Below are 15,813 nucleotides of genomic sequence, written 5' to 3'. Positions count from 1 at the left end.
GCAATTTTCAGGCACAGAAAAGCAGAAGTAAAGAGGAGACTATCTTAATGGCAAATGAACTGTTTCTAAAGCCAGCAAAAGACCTTTTTAGCTTGGCTAAATACAATCAACAAAATCCAAATTTTCTGTATGTGCTGCTCTTTGCAACAAAGAAAGTACTTAATGAACCAAAAGAAATGTGACAAAGGTAATAGTTTATAAGAGTTTCCTTTGTGTTCAGAAATAATTTTCTCCATTATAAGCAGGCGAAATGCCAACACTGGAGAACCTATGCACAACTCAGTTCTTATCTCACCATTACAGGATCAGTGATGTCAACCAAACACTGCTTAACCTTCTTCTTGATGATCCATATTTCTTGCAGAAGTATACAGAAGGACAGTATGTCTGCTAGCTGCTGTCTGCTCCTTTCATATAAAAGCCAGCAGCAATAATCCCCAGTACCCTTTAAGAACAAGCAGGGAATTTATCATATCTGGTTGTAATGCCCTTTGGGACTCTTCAGGAAGAAAGGCACTGTAAATGTAAGCTCATTATCATCATTAACTCCTTTTATACACCAGCTGAGCTCAGAAGGAACAAATGAGAGAAAAATGTACAGGAAAAAAGGTTAAATACATTTGCCATTCTTTTCCTGATAGATTTTAGCACTTCCTAGTTAGTTTTTAACACTCATAGATACCTTTATTAGATTAAACTTACTATTTATTAGGAATTCTTAAAATTAATTTGGTCATTTTTATCCAGGAGATTTTATTTACATTGCTAAGAAAGAAGAAAATGGCTTGACTTGTATTTGGGATATGCAACACAGCAGTGCCTCACTGGTTACACACTCCCATAAGTCCAGAAACACCTTATGATTTCCACAGTTACACCTTGCCTACATGGGTGAGAATGGTTTGAGAAAAGGAAAAACTCTCTGTTTGTCTTGTTTGTGTTTTCTGGGTGATTATCACAGACATTTTTCAAAGGAAAAATAGCACAACATCTTCTGAAACTGCTTTATGGGAAAAATGTTAAACTTTTAAACTAGTTGGGCATACTTTACACAAAAGCTCTACAAAATGGCAAGTTGCAAGGGCGATGGAGAATCCTTAAGGGTACTGATAGACTTACTGCATCCAAATTTGGCAAGCTGTCACCCGAGTGAAATAAAAATCAGAGAAACAAGAAAAAAGAACTATGAAGTTTATCCGACTGTACAAATGAAAGAAAACCATACACAAATGTCCATAGCAGGAAAGAAATTTGTGGAGACGCTTCTGATGCTATTCCAGTGCGGGATGCTGTGTGAACGCCACCTCCTTCGCCCAGCCTGCTGCTCCGTTTGCGCTCTCCCAGGGGAACCCGCGTCCCTTTCTCCCCGTCCGTGGCCTCTGCCCCTGCAGCAAGGTTCCCTCGCTGCTCCGGTGCCGTCCCGATGCCGACGGCTTCCCGCACCGCCTCCCAGCCACCCCTGCTCTCACCGGGCGAGACCCCCGGTACCACAGCAGGGCGCTCGGCTCGCCTGTCGCTCCGCTCGGTCCCGCGGGCACCCGCGGCCCGGGGAGGGCAGCCACACGCTGAGACCGGGGCGCGCCGGAGAGCTGCGGACGGACAGCGGCGGCGGGGATGCATCCCGGCCAGGAGAGCTCGGCCCGGCCCCACACCCGCCTCAGCCCGGCTCCACACCCGCCTCAGCCCGGCCCGGCCCCACACCCGCCTCAGCCCGGCTCCACACCCGCCTCAGCCCGGCCCGGCCCCAGAGCCGCCCTCAGCCCGGCCGCCCCGGCGGGCGGTGCCTCGGCCCCGCGGCGCCGCCGGGCGGCGCTTGCGCACTGCGGCCGCCGCGGCTCGCCCGCCTCTCCGGCGCGCCCCGAGAGCCGCGGCGGAGCCGCTCCGAGCCCGGCGAGCCGCATCGGGCTGAGCGGGGCCGGAGCCGCGGGGAGCCGGCAGCGGGAGCAGAGCCCGCCGTACACCAGCCCCTGCCTGCGCCGGGGCCGTGGCTGCCGACCCGCTTCACCTGGTGCCCGCACGACTGGGAAGGCGAGAGCAGCCCCGAGGGGTCCGTCCCGGGGCTTGCCCGCCCGGCGCCGGCAGCATCTTTGGTGCCCTGGCCGTGTTCGCCGTCCCCGGCCCGCGTGCGAGTGTTTGGGGGTGCAATGATCGATCCCGGCAAGAGTTTTGCAAAGCTCTGAAACACCTTAAGCTGCGCGCAACAACCTGTGTTCTCCGAGGTGCTGGAGATGAGGAGTTAGTGTTCGCGACAGCCCGGCGAGGGGAGGTGTCTTCCCAAAGGGACCTCTCCTGACCCGTGGAACCGCCGGGTGCCCGCGGCGGCGAGAGGACGCAAATGGGCAGCACGAGAACGGTGCGGCTGCTGGCGAGGAGGCAGCGGTCCCGGGAAAGGGCGGAGCGCCGAGGGGGGGTTCTCCCGGCGCTGCACTTGCTACATTAACTCTGCGCGTCGGAGACGGCGACACAACTTTCCGGGTCTGCCCCGGGCGTCGGTGACAAGAGGCTGCTCGCCGCTCCGCTCGTCGCGCCCCCAGCGCCGGCCGCTGCCCGCGGCGGACCCCGGCGGCAGCGGTAGCAGCGCTCCGGCCGCAGCGGCGTGGTGGCTGCTCCTGACCCGGCTCTTCCCGGGAGCCGGGTGGGCATGTCTCCCGCTCCCAGCCCCGCCGAGCGAGGCGGACGCCGGGTCTGAAGGAGAGCGGGCGAGCCCCGCCGCCTCCCGGCCATGCGGCCCCTGGGCACTCCGCTCGCCCTGCTCTGCCAGGTGCTGGGTGCCTGGGCTGCCTGCGCCCTGGCCCCGGAGCCCGTGGCAGCCTCTGGGCCGCCGGCGCCCCCGCAGCGCTCCCGCTCGCCGCCGGCCCCGCCGCCCCTCGCCCCCGGCCGGCGGGCGGTCGCGGCGCTGCCCGGGCGCGGAGCCCTGGCTGGCGGCGGAGCGGCGGGGCCGGGCGGCAGCTGCGCGCCACGCGGGGCCCCGGGCACCGGGCGACGGCGGGCGCGGAGCAGCGAGCCCGGGGCGGCGGCGGGGAGGGGCGGGCCCCGCTGGCTGCCCCTGAACGGCTCGGCCGGCGGCGAGGGCAGCGCCGGGGGCCGCGGGAACGCCACGGGGCGCCGCGCCCGGCTCCGCAACCCCTTCTACCCGCTGACCGAGGAGTCGTACGGCGCCTACGCCGTCATGTGCCTCTCCGTGGTGATCTTCGGCATCGGCATCATGGGCAACATGGCAGTGATGTGCATCGTCTGCCACAACTACTACATGCGGAGCATCTCCAACTCCCTGCTGGCCAACCTGGCCTTCTGGGACTTCCTCATCGTCTTCTTCTGCCTGCCGCTGGTTATCTTCCAGGAGCTCACCAAGAAGTGGCTTCTAGAAGACTTCTCTTGCAAAATCGTCCCGTACATTGAGGTAACGTCCCTGCGTGGGGATACGCGGCCCCCGAGCTCCTCTCCCCGCCGCAAGCCTGAGCCGTGTGCGGGGCCGGCGCTCTCGCTGCCGTCGCTGCCGGCCCGGGGGCGTCCCGGTGCCTTTGGTTCGGGTTTCCTGAGCGCTCTTGAGACGGAGCGGGGCCCGTCCCGGCCCGCAGGGAGCGGAGTCGGCGGTGGCCGCGCCGGGTCCAGCGGCACCGGGATTTCTGCGGCTCCCGCTGGGTGCGTCCGGCGCTCCCTGCCACTCGCACGACTTCTGCCAAACTTTCCTTATTCCCTGTGACCCTGCAAAACAAGTGATCCTCTCAGAATTAGATCTCAAGTTTTTCACTTTGTTTGTTTTAGTAAAGTGAAGATGAGTCGGGAAAGCGGATGAAGGGCTTGAAGGGATAGCTTGTAAGGAGGTGATTGTAAAAATGGGATCATCCCATCAATGGAATAATGGAATGTCTGGGCTCTTAACTTATATTTCAGCGTTCAAATGTCACGTTTATATAGCTGCAGGTTTGTTGGGTTTTGGTTTTTTTTGTTGGTTTTTTTTTTTTTTCTTTTTTTTGGAAGACACCAGCTCCGATTAAACTGCAGCTTCTTGGCAGCTGTTCAGCGGCTCTGTCAAAGAAGCTCTCAGACAGCTGGCCACAGTCCTGCCGGCAGTGCTCAGGTTGTCTGCTTTATTTATTTACTGGAACCGAACACTGAGGCTTGCTGCTACGATGCTAGCCTGGAGTTCTGGCTGGCTCTCCTGTATTCTCAAAACCTTATGTCCAACATTATTCTGTAACTGAGAGCTGAGGGAACAACTGGTGGTTCTCTTGTCCTAAGAATGAGCTATTAGGAAAAAAACCCAAACAAACATAAAAGCAACCTCCCAGAAAACCCTCAAATACCCAACTTGTTATCCATATAGAGTGTCAATTTCAGCATTAGTACACAGTAGCAAAGAATTAACTGTCAAATGATACTACAATATTTTGAAGTGTTAAGAAAGATGTGTGACCTATGTAGCCATAAAATTGCCACAGCTTCTTTCATCTGTTTAGTTTATTACTGGTGGTATTGGACAAAGGGTGGAGCTGTGTTACGCTTAGTTGAATTCTAGGCCAGTACTACACCACCTGCATTTAAAAAACTCAGAGTACACTGAAGTCATTTGCATTTAAGAAGACATGATGCAGTAAATATGTATTTATGGAGAAACTTAGTGCTTGAATCCTTTAAAATTCCTGAAATGGATTCTGGGGCTGCTTGCCTTAACCAGTAAAAATAAGTAGCCAGTAAGTAGCAGTGTTTTAAAAGTAACCATTTCATTTAAAATAGCTACTGTAGTTTGTGTTTCAAGGACTTTCATGTGACATTTCATGCTTCCTAACCCTTTTTTGGCGCATCCGCATGCAAAGCTGAAATAGATCAGTAGTTTAGATGATTTGTGTGGCCACGCTGTTCCTCAAAATTAGTTGCTTATGCTTTGCGACTTTGGGCACTAAAGAGTTTTTCAAACTGAAAGTGGTTTAGCTGAAATGTAGTTGCTGAAATTCAAAGCTGTAATCCTGAAAAATATTCAGCTGCTGCTATTATAGTTTAATGTTATCTTATTTTTTCACTTTTAAGTTCTGTGGATGTCTAGAGCTGGTCTTATTCAAGAACTGGCACCACTCCAGTCAGGTGAACCGGTGGCTGTGTTAGGCTTAATTATCACTGGTGTCTAAAAGTAAAGCATTTCCCTTGTCCTTGAGGAAGTATAATAACTTAGTTCTAAAGTAAAGTTTTTAAGAATTTTAGTTCTTAGTTATAAATATGAAGAGGTATAACCTTACGGTTCTGTGTTGCTGCCAGAATTGTATAGTTTTTGTTCAGTGTCATTAAATACAATACTCATTTATGTAAATTATCTCATCACCTTGAGAGGTGTAAGTAAAAGGCTGGATTTCCTTCTCTGTAAACTGTGGCAATGAGTGGCAGATACTGAACATTAGTGGATCAGATCACCTGGCGCCTGGAATGAAGGACACTGTCCTATAAATCAGGATTTGACCCTGCTGAGGCAGGGAAGGCAGCTAGAGCAAAAGTTCACTGCTTTCCAAGTGTTGATCTAACCTCAGAGGCATTGCACAGTGACACTGACACCACCAGGAGCCATGCAGACGTGTAGCATGTCATGAAACCCATCCCATGTGCAGCTGCTGTTCCTTTCTCTGTCAGGGATTGTTTACAGCATTATATTATCTGACAGCTGAACAACCCTCTCTTTTCCTTTGTAACTCACCTGGGCAAGCCCATCTTCTTCTCACACACAGGGGAAGGGTGAAGTCTTCTTATCTCCTTGAGAGGAAAGCTTTGACAGATATCTTCAGGAGAAGTTTCCAGACCTTTGTGGAATACAAATAAGGAATCATCTTCCTGAAGATGGACACGTTTTAACCTCCTGTCTGTATTTTCTATAAGTTTGCACAGTGTTTGGTTCTTTTCAGGGTCTCTTGGTTCCATCTTTTAATGTCTTTATTTTTGGGGTTTTTTTGCATATGCTGTTTAGAGGGAGAGCTGTGTGTCTCACCTGGGTTTGTAGATCCAGAAGTATCTCAAGCATCAAAACCCCTTATTGGCCTCAGTCTTCTGTCAGACCAGCTTCTACTGTCAGAACTAGAGAGCAGCAAGTGATTATCCACAGCAAGTGATGCAATGATCACAGCACTTTGACATGATTCTGGCATGCTTTGTGCTATTTGAAGGTTTCAGGTGATCCCAGGGAAATACCTTGAGTTTTCTTAGTTCAGCCTCTTGTGACCAATTGCTTTGTATTTGTGCTGTTTTATGGATATTGTGTAGAATTCCAACAAAGCATCTGCTGCTGGTGATAACACATATGCACACACAGTCTGGGAAAAATGCTTTATGGCACCTTCCTGTACATTTGTATAGGTAAAGACTGAGCTTCCAGCAGTGGAGTGTCTTCACAAATTTAATTTAAAGGCCAGTTTTTCCATACCTAGTGAAGATCTTCTATGACAAGCACATTAAGTAGTAATTTCAGCTGTATATTGTATAACAGTATGGCCACTTGTAACTACTAGTTTTGAGTGTACTGAAAAGGAGTTGAGAAGGGAGTTTGAACAACTGATGCAGCTACTCTGCCTGTAAGGATGTGTGGAGATGTGCTTCTCCTTTGCCTTTTAATACTCTGCCACTTTTCTGCATGGCTCAGAATTCTAGGTTTTGGCATGCAAGTGTGAAGTGTTTACCTGCACACTGCTTGTTTTGTCTTTCATATACTTTTGTCAGTATTACTCAGAATCAGGAGACATGAAGTAAATTACAATAGAAAGACAATGAATCTGGGTAATTCCTGCTATGTGAAATCCTTTTGGTTTTGTTCAAAGCATTCAGTCATTTGAACTTTTAAATATAGTTCCAGTTTCCCTACTTACAGATTTATTCTAGGCTTTAATAGAAAGAAATATAAATGTAGACAAAATCTGTACTGTTACTGTGCTTTTAAATATTTTACAACTGTTGGTCATGTGAAATTGAGTTTTTTCTTTATTTTATTTTAATGCTGAAAGCCAATAGTGAAGACATAAAATAAGTTGTTTAAGGCCCAGAGCAACTTGCACAAGATGACAAATGGATTCTGTCAGGTAGGACTGGAAACCTTCTTTCAGGCTTAAGATGGAACTTTGCTTGAGTTGTGTGCATTTTGCCATTGGAGGTTACACGAGAAGCTTTGTTTGAGGGGGTTGCATTCCATGTCAACAGATTGAATCAAGCCACTTATGGCCAAGCAGGGGTTTAGAATTGAGGAGTGGACTAGCATGAGGGTTTGCAGAGGCTGATTTACCATCCTGTGCAGTCCAGCACAGAGCAAGAAGTTGCTGAGGCCAGTGTATGGTACACAGCCCTGAATTCAGTGCTAGTGAACATGAGGCCCTCTGCTTTTCCCAGACACCTCACAAAGAACAGGACAGAATTTGTGATGTCCTCATCTGGACCATAACATGCATACAAGACTGGTGTGATTCTGGAGCAGGCTGACAGTAAAAGCCTTTGAAATCTGATGCCCAAACTCTGCATGTGCTTTTGGCAATGAATTTGTGGCATCACTCCTGTTTCTCGTGGGCAAGTTCCAGCTCAGGAAAGCTATCACAATTAGTATTCTTAGTGGAAAGCATAAGGATTGATTTGGACTGAAACACGAATTGCTCTCTTTCCCTGGAGCTGATCCTCCAGGGCAATTTGAGGTGAGGCTTTTTCCCATTTCTCTTTACTTGACAGAGGTAAGCAAGAAGCACAGAGAAAGCTGCTGCTCTCTGCCTGTTCCAAAGCTGTGAGAAGAGATCCCCATTTTAAGTTTCACTTTAGGGAAGCAAATACATTTTTAATGGGAGTTTATAAAAGCTGTGTATTATCTGTCTTTTTTGTGTCTTTTGATGTGCGGCATTTTCTTTATGTCTCTTCTTTGACTCCAGTCAGAGCTGTGCTCCTGAACCTCCAGTGAGTCCTCTGGGTCACAGACAAAGACACTCAGAGATGTTTGCAGTTTCAAGGCTTCATCATGAGAGTTTTCTAGGGCAATGACTTGATGTATCTTTAACTGAGCAGAATATCTTCAGTGCTTATCACACAATAATTATTTTAAACTGAAGTGTTAATATGTCTCTGCCCTTTAGGTATTAATGGCACGATGATGATAGCTGCCATGTTGGTTGTTGTGTCAGTCTTTCTTTCCTCTGCAAATCCTGTCCTTAGGATCCTCTAAGTTTTTGCTTTTGGCTAAACTTTGCCTGTGGCATTTCAGCATGGAAATGAATTTGTGTCAGAGTAGGTTTAAAATTGGGTCAGTAATACTTAAGTTACATATGTGGGGAGAGGAAAAGGCAGCATCTGTGATCCCAACTCTATTGACTCTGCTCTGAACACTAGCATGTAATTTCTCCATATGACAGGATTATTCCTGCAGAAAGAGGAAGAGGTAGATTCCTATCTGTAGGTCCATATTGCTGCTATTAAGAACTAGTACAGGAGTCCCTTGTGTAGTGTGATGAGAACTTGATCCTCAGTGGAAAGTGACACAGAAAAAAAAATGTACCTATTTGGTAGTGTGGTAGATAGCAAACAGGGAAATGAACAGAAATGAAATCCTTTTGTGTTTTGTGATATTTCCAGGCCCCTGGATAAGCATGTGGTGTACTAGTCAGTATTTCCAGTGCCCTGATAGTCTGTTGGCTTTTGCTTCCTACAGAAATCAAGAGTGGCACATGGAAATGGATTCTGTTTCTATGCAGTATATCTTTTGATATACAGAAGTGTAAGATATTAAGAGTAAATATCACATTAAGCATGTGTGCTTTATGACTCCTTGGTGTGAGTGTTGATAGTATTTCAAAAGAAACAACAGTGTTGTACCTGTTATTCCATGTGTGTGGGATTGTCTCCCTGATAGTAGATTTCAGAATTATCATCTCATCTTTCAGATAGGTGATATAGATTTTTATTTGGGATACATAAGATAATTGCTGATGTCAGAGCTGTACACCGGCTCCAGATCTTCTTGGCTACTGAACTATTCTTGCCACGCCACAGTAGTGTTTTCACTGTGAGACTCTTCCCTATTTTAATGCATAAAGCCATTAATGGCAATTCTTGTGAGAAATACAGATACATTCTTTTTTAATAATGACTGTTTTTCTTGGTTTTGTTTTGGGGGTTGTTGGGTTTTTTGGGCAGAGTGGAGTGGGTCTTCTTTATTAAAAGAGCAGAAATCTAGGTAAATATTACATTATTGTTTTCAATGAATTGATCTTTTATTTTGCAGTAGTCTGTTCTTATTACTGGAGTCTGTACTGTAAGTGTAGAGTAGCACAAAAACAAAGTATTGCAGTCTGTGCTTAATTTATTTTCATTAACATGTTCAAAAGCTATGAAGTTTAATGTGGATGTGGAATAGCCATCAGAAAATTACAACCTATAATGGCTTGAGGAATAAAAAGTCATTTATATGATATAACAGGAATGGATATACAGAATCTATGGGGTGTCACTGATAGCTCAGAGGTGGCTTGGATACTAGTCACCAACCTCTGCTGTATTCCCCATTACAAACAAATACAAACAAATTGTATTTCCCATTACAATGTAAAAATATTATGTATACCCATCTCATCTTGTTACTAAGGAAGAGTGCCATGCAGTTTTAAGAAATTCTTTGCTATCAACATAAAATATATTCTGTCTTAGAAACTTCAGCTTCAGCTGCTGAAGTCTACTTCTTATAACATCTTTATTTTAACTTGTTCAATATAAATTTTGTTTACATTGTTTCCACTCACTTTTCCATCAGAATGGTCACTGCCATTTCTAGCCTGGAGCTGCTCAGAACTGGTTGATTTCCATTCTGTTACGTTCGCTGTCTTTTGGCTTAAGTGACTTTTGTATCTCATAATACATTTTTCTGTAGATAGCAGCAATATCACTTATTGCTCTTTGTCTTACTGGGTGGAATGACCCAACCCTTCTTTTGTATTCACTTACAGAATTTGGTCTTTGTTGGACTTTTCACCCAAGTCACCTCTTCTGATCTTGCTTCTGGTTTTCATTACTTTTGACTAGAAATTAGTGGGACAAAATTGACTTTTATTGCCCCAGCCATAAGTCACTGTAATACATCTACACTGCTCTGCTGGTTAGCCAGCCTCTGCTCCTTGAAGCCAGGGCCAAGAGCTGTGGGACCACAGCCAGGAGAAGAAGTAGGCCAGGCCAGGAAAGGCCTGGGAACATTCTGGTAATTGTTAAAGTTTGTGAAAGGGGAACCAGTATGCTGGAAGAGTGGACAGGAGAACAGCAATTATGCTGAGCATTTCATGAGTTTGCTTTTGTTCTCTGTGGCCTCAGTTCCCCAAATCAGTTTTGACACTGTTGACTAACAGCTGGTGAGCTAATGACCAAAGGTTAATGCAGTGTCTTGAAGGGGCATCACAGTGCCCACTAACTCTCAAGGCGTTTTAAAGAGCAACAGTGTTTAAAGAGATTCTTTTGTAACAATAATTCTGTGTATGCTGTAGCTAGCAATCCTTTCAGCAGCAGTTCTCTGCCCAAATGGTGTGGGTATCTCCTCAAAGCAGGGATTCTTTCACCACTTCCTCAGAGCAGATTGATGGTCATTCAGTTGGAAATTTGGGGACTTTGCTGATTTCATGTAGTAAGAGAAAGTTGTAAAATTATGTCATCCTGAATGTCTGGAGGCTGCAGGAGACTCTTCAGTGGACAATATAGAAATAAACCAGAGAACTAAGTAATGATCAAAAACTACTGAGCCTGAGTTGCCCTTACCTTGCCTCATTTCCAGCCAGGTTGTTGGAATTAAGACTGGAACAGCACATCAGACACTCAGCTGTTACAAGAAGAGTGCCATTAAACTCCATGCAGCCTTGCACCACTTTCAAATTTGTTAATTTGTGCTTTACCTTCTCCCTGTCAAATTAATGATCTTAATTCTGTAGTTATTTCAAGACAGTATAATACCCGAAAAGAAAACTTCTCTGAATTTTTTTCACACTTTCAGCTTAGCTCTAATTATTAGTATGACTGGTATGAAGAAACACACCTAGACTGAAATGGTGTGAACGTGCAGAATACATGTCCCAGTTCTCACCCATAGGTTTTGAGCAGCACCCATTGATTTTGCTGGCTATTACTCATAGTCTGCTGTGTGGAGTAAATAATCCAACCCTTGAGTTGCTCTACTGCATTTAAGCAAGTCAGCTGGAGTGAATCCATGATCATCTGCTTGTGTGTTTTTGTTTGGTTTTTGCAAGCTTTTCCATGGCATCACTAACTCTGCTAATCTACAGAAAATAGGAAATTGTTGCTTGAAACACTGGCTTTGTTTAGCTTGTTTCATCAGTAAGTCCATGGGAGGGTTTTCAAAGCCGCCTTCCAGTATTCCTAGTTGTTTGCTCTTGCTCTATTTCCCTGTTTGAAGCCTCCAAGTTGCTGGTCAGTCAATGTGACAGAAGCCCCCTAGGTTATGTTTCCTCATGGCAGACGTGTCTTCTTTCATTAGCCCAGCCCCAGCAGCTGCAGAGTTTAATGTCTGGGCCGCTGTGGAACAGTCTGTTTGCAACGAAATGCTGAAGTGTCTGCCTTGGGGTGAGCCTCCCCCCACCCCAGCTGAAAGGAAACATCTTAATGTACAGACACTCAGGTTTTCTTCTGTTTTGCTGATTTTTATTTCAGTCCCCAGTCATTTCCAGATCTCAGTTATTTCCCTGTCCCTTATAATTGTAGCAAGCTGAGTCCTGACCCTTTTGTTATTCATTTTGCATGTTAAGGCTAAAGATTTGAAGACTGCACACACATTTAAATATTTTGGAAACAAAATTGCTAATCTTGAATTAAAAAATCTGACTCTGAGCTGTGATACATGACAATCATATTTCATTAGCAAAGTTTATCACTGTTCATTAAGATTTCCCTGTATTTTTCTTTAAATGTTTTTTTATCTTTTTGCTGTATTTACCAAGCTTTCTTTGAATCTTGTCAGACAATTAAACTTCCAAATCAATGGTTGTCTATTAAAAATATTTACAGTAGTGCTTTTTCATTATTAAATATTTCTGCAAGTTAATTAGTAAGAGATTGGATCTTACTTATTCCATCTTTTAGGAAGCAGCTTCAAAGAATTCTCCAAGCAGGCCAACATCTTGCAGTTGGAATTACAAGTGCCTTATATTTTCAGTGATAGTCAATTTTAGCAATCTGATATGGCTGTTAAATATTAAAGGTCAAAATTAATGATACATTTATATAATTTTACATAATTGTGCAATCTATCTTTGAAGAACTTTTTTCAGAGATGCATAAACAGTATTATTTCAATATTATGGCAGAAATCAGAAAGTGTTTCCCAAAGTCTATATGAAATTTGAATATAGCATTACACATCAAATTTGGATAAGCAAAATCATAGTGAACTGCCTAATATTACTTTATTGCAGAGATATGGTTCATTCATTATAAAAGTAAGCATTCTTTACATTTATTAGCAATATTATTTTACTTTCTTTTTCCTTCACAACACATCAACACATTTTCAGCATAACATGTGTATGCAAACCCAAGAAAATAAGTGAATTAAAAATCAACAGGGCACTTAGTCTTTGTCCAATTGAAGTTAATGGGAGTTCTGCTTTAAATTTGAACTGAAGTTGAGTTTATTACTAATAGAATTAGGCCAAAATGTATATAGTCTTCTTGCAAATTTATTTTAGGAAATTAAATTATAAACAGGATAAAATGATAGGAAATGATGTTTCATGGCAGCACAAAATTTCTGTTCATGCATAGAATAATGATTATTATAGCTAGAGAACATAAGCGCTGCTCTGTACTTGTTCCTCACAGTATATAATTGACAGCTCTCTCCAATCCATCTTTAAATCATTTAAAGAATGAAACAACTTCTGTTTCTCCTGGCTTACAGTACAGTCTCCCACAGAATGTTTCCTATGAAATTAAGCCTCGGTTTTCCGTGATTTTTTTCTAAATGAAATATTGACTGTTGGTTATATAGAGCCTAACCACTGTAGTGAAGATTAGTTTTGCACAGGCTCTGGAAGTCTGAGGATTTCAAGTACAGTTTCTTTGAACTCATGGCGGGGGATGAATTTATGCACCTACATCCCATCAAAATTTTGCTTAAAAGCCTAAGCCCACAAAAATAGTTGTTGGATCCTACTCAATTTAGTAGATGCCTCATCCCTAGGGTTTCTAAGTTTTGAATATATGGAAAGTTTAATGTTTTGATCCTCTGCTTGCCTGGTGAACTTGTTATGTGGTCATAACTTCTGCTGAAGGAAGACTTTCCTATCTCTCCCATTTTGACTTGAGCTTCCAACCCCTGTGGTGGAACCAATCCTTCTGAAAAACACCCCTTAGAAAAAAGTGGGGGAGGAAACAGTTTAGTTTTAAATTTTGATCAATTCCTCTATATTTTTTTCCCACTCAGTGTTGCACAGATGCTTGCTTGGACCTCCAGGAGAGGTTGACACCAAGCTGGAATAAGAATTTGTAGGAGGAAAAAATAGAAGCATGTACATATTATGAAGGTTCAATGTGCCTCATTGAAAATGCATGCTGGATGGTAGCTCAGCAAACACTGGAAGCTGAGTGCTGTCTGTGATGCTTCTTTTGATGGCACTCAGCACCACGGTGCTCAACTTCTCGGTGAAGAAGCTCGGTGCTTCTCTTCCTCCCCCACTTTTTTCTCATTTTCTTTTTGCTTTTCTCCCTGATGTTTTTTTACCCTCCCCTATCCAGCACCTGTATTAACCTGTGCTGCCTCTCCTCCTTCCCAGGTGGCCTCTCTGGGCGTCACCACCTTCACGCTGTGCGCTCTCTGCATCGACCGCTTCCGAGCCGCCACCAACGTGCAGATGTACTACGAGATGATCGAGAACTGCGCCTCCACCACGGCCAAGCTGGCTGTGATCTGGGTGGGCGCGCTGCTGCTGGCCCTGCCCGAGGTGGTGCTGCGCCAGCTGGCCACCGAGGAGCCCGAGTACAGCGGCAGCCCCCCGGGCGAGCGCTGCGTGGTGAAGATCTCCACGGCCCTGCCCGACACCATCTACGTGCTGGCTCTCACCTACGACGGGGCGCGGCTCTGGTGGTACTTTGGCTGCTACTTCTGTCTGCCCACCCTGTTCACCATTACCTGCTCCCTGGTGACAGCCAGGAAAATCAGGAGGGCAGAAAAAGCCTGCACGAGGGGGAACAAGCGACAGATTCAGCTGGAAAGTCAGATGAACTGCACAGTGGTGGCTTTGACCATTTTATATGGGTTTTGCATCATTCCTGAAAACATTTGCAACATTGTGACTGCCTACATGTCCACAGGAGTCTCTCGACAGACTATGGACCTCCTCCATCTCATTAGTCAGTTCCTTTTGTTCTTTAAGTCCTGCGTCACCCCAGTTCTCCTGTTCTGTCTCTGTAAACCTTTCAGCCGGGCCTTTATGGAGTGTTGCTGCTGCTGCTGTGATGAATGCATCCAGAAGTCTTCCACGGTGACGAGTGATGACAATGACAATGAGTACACCACAGAGCTGGAGCTCTCCCCATTCAGTACCATCCGTCGCGAAATGTCGACTTTTGCTTCCGTGGGGACTCACTGTTAATTGACCTTAGGACTTTATTTCCTGCGTCTTTTTCCTTTTTTTTACTTCATATTTTTCTTCTTGAAGCAAAATGCAGGAAAAAAAAAATCACTGTTAAAAACTACTCTTCAAACCAATCTGTATTAACAGTCATGCTTTGGAAAATAATTTCTTTGGTTATTAAAAGGAAAGAGAGAGAAGGAGAGCCAGCACTTGGTTTTACATCATGAGATTTTGTGTGGTGCTAGGATTTCATTGGTTGAGGAGGAGGATCCATATCAATCTGCTTTTATTTAATTCTGTAGTATTTTTTTTGATAGTCACTGTAAAATGTTTATATAGACATTGTGGGCTTTGCAAGGTGTTTTCATGTAAAAGATGTGGTGGAAAGTATTTGAAGGTAGTTTTAATCAAATTACTGTACACTATTTTGAGAGGACTTGAGCTTCAGAGAATTTATAAAGTAGCATAAAAATAAATGAGGTTTTATTCTTTAACTTGATTGTCAATCTACATTTAACAAAGACACCTATGAATAGTATTAAATTCCTTTAATAAGTAAAAAAAAACCCTTTGCATATCATAATTTAGGTGGCCATATTTAATTAACATTTGAGTACTTACACTTGAAGGATATAATTAGAGTGTTTAAGGAAGATGATTATAATGGTATTAGATTTATAGGAGTGGGTTTTTTAATGTTATATTATGAAGGTTCAATGTGCCTCATTGAAAATTTTCTTCTTAACCTGCAGGTATAAAAAAATCTTGAGTTATTTTGTACTTTTTACAAAGAAACACTCACTTTATCACTGAATTTTGTCTTGTGTGATTTCAAAATCAAGATTCTTTCCAGTATGCTATTTGTTTTACATTGAGTTTATGTCCTCCATCTCTGTATATATGGCTCCTACTGGCTCCAGTGAGAGCCCCATTGCAGAGAAAGGCATTTTTTTGCCAGAGGTTTGCTGACAATAAATGTGAGGGACTGAAACATGTGGAGAGTGAATTCCTTCTATTTTAAAACACACTTGGGGCTTGACCTAGAGCCCATGGTAGTCAATGGAGAGGTTTCCATCAATTTCAGAGAGCTTTGAATCAGACTGGCATCTCCTGTTTGTTCTGGGATGTGTAGCATGAATATTAATCACGGGGGCTCTGTGTGCTGGTTCAGACCCATGCTGCTCTCAGAGGCTGCTATTCACTAGCAGCTCACAGCCCTGAGGCTGGTTTGAGAGCCACTGTGTGT

At 44.6% G+C, this 15,813-nt stretch overlaps 1 protein-coding gene across 1 annotated transcript; it reads left to right on the top strand.

Moving 5' to 3' along the window:
* The first annotated feature begins 2,611 nt into the window (after positions 1-2,611).
* On the top strand, positions 2,612-15,558 carry GPR37 (G protein-coupled receptor 37). The gene is made up of 2 exons (XM_058023611.1): positions 2,612-3,400; positions 13,767-15,558. The coding sequence occupies exons 1-2, from the start codon at positions 2,723-2,725 to the stop codon at positions 14,583-14,585; spliced, it is 1,497 nt and encodes a 498-aa protein (XP_057879594.1). The 5' UTR covers positions 2,612-2,722; the 3' UTR covers positions 14,586-15,558.
* The last annotated feature ends 255 nt before the right edge of the window (positions 15,559-15,813 follow it).

This window comes from Melospiza georgiana, chromosome 4 (genome assembly GCF_028018845.1).
Source record: "Melospiza georgiana isolate bMelGeo1 chromosome 4, bMelGeo1.pri, whole genome shotgun sequence".
NCBI classification, from domain to species: Eukaryota; Metazoa; Chordata; class Aves; order Passeriformes; family Passerellidae; genus Melospiza; species Melospiza georgiana.
Note: the sequence above shows the minus strand (reverse complement) of the source record. Positions and strands in the feature narration are given on the sequence as shown.

Bases quoted from the DNA above. Each gene is read 5' to 3' on its own strand.
- GPR37 (XM_058023611.1), top strand. From the start codon at position 2,723: ATGCGGCCCCTGGGCACTCCGCTCGCCCTGCTCTGCCAGGTGCTGGGT. The intron at 3,401-13,766 runs GTAACGTCCCTG...CCTCCTTCCCAG, and splicing joins AAATCGTCCCGTACATTGAG to GTGGCCTCTCTGGGCGTCAC.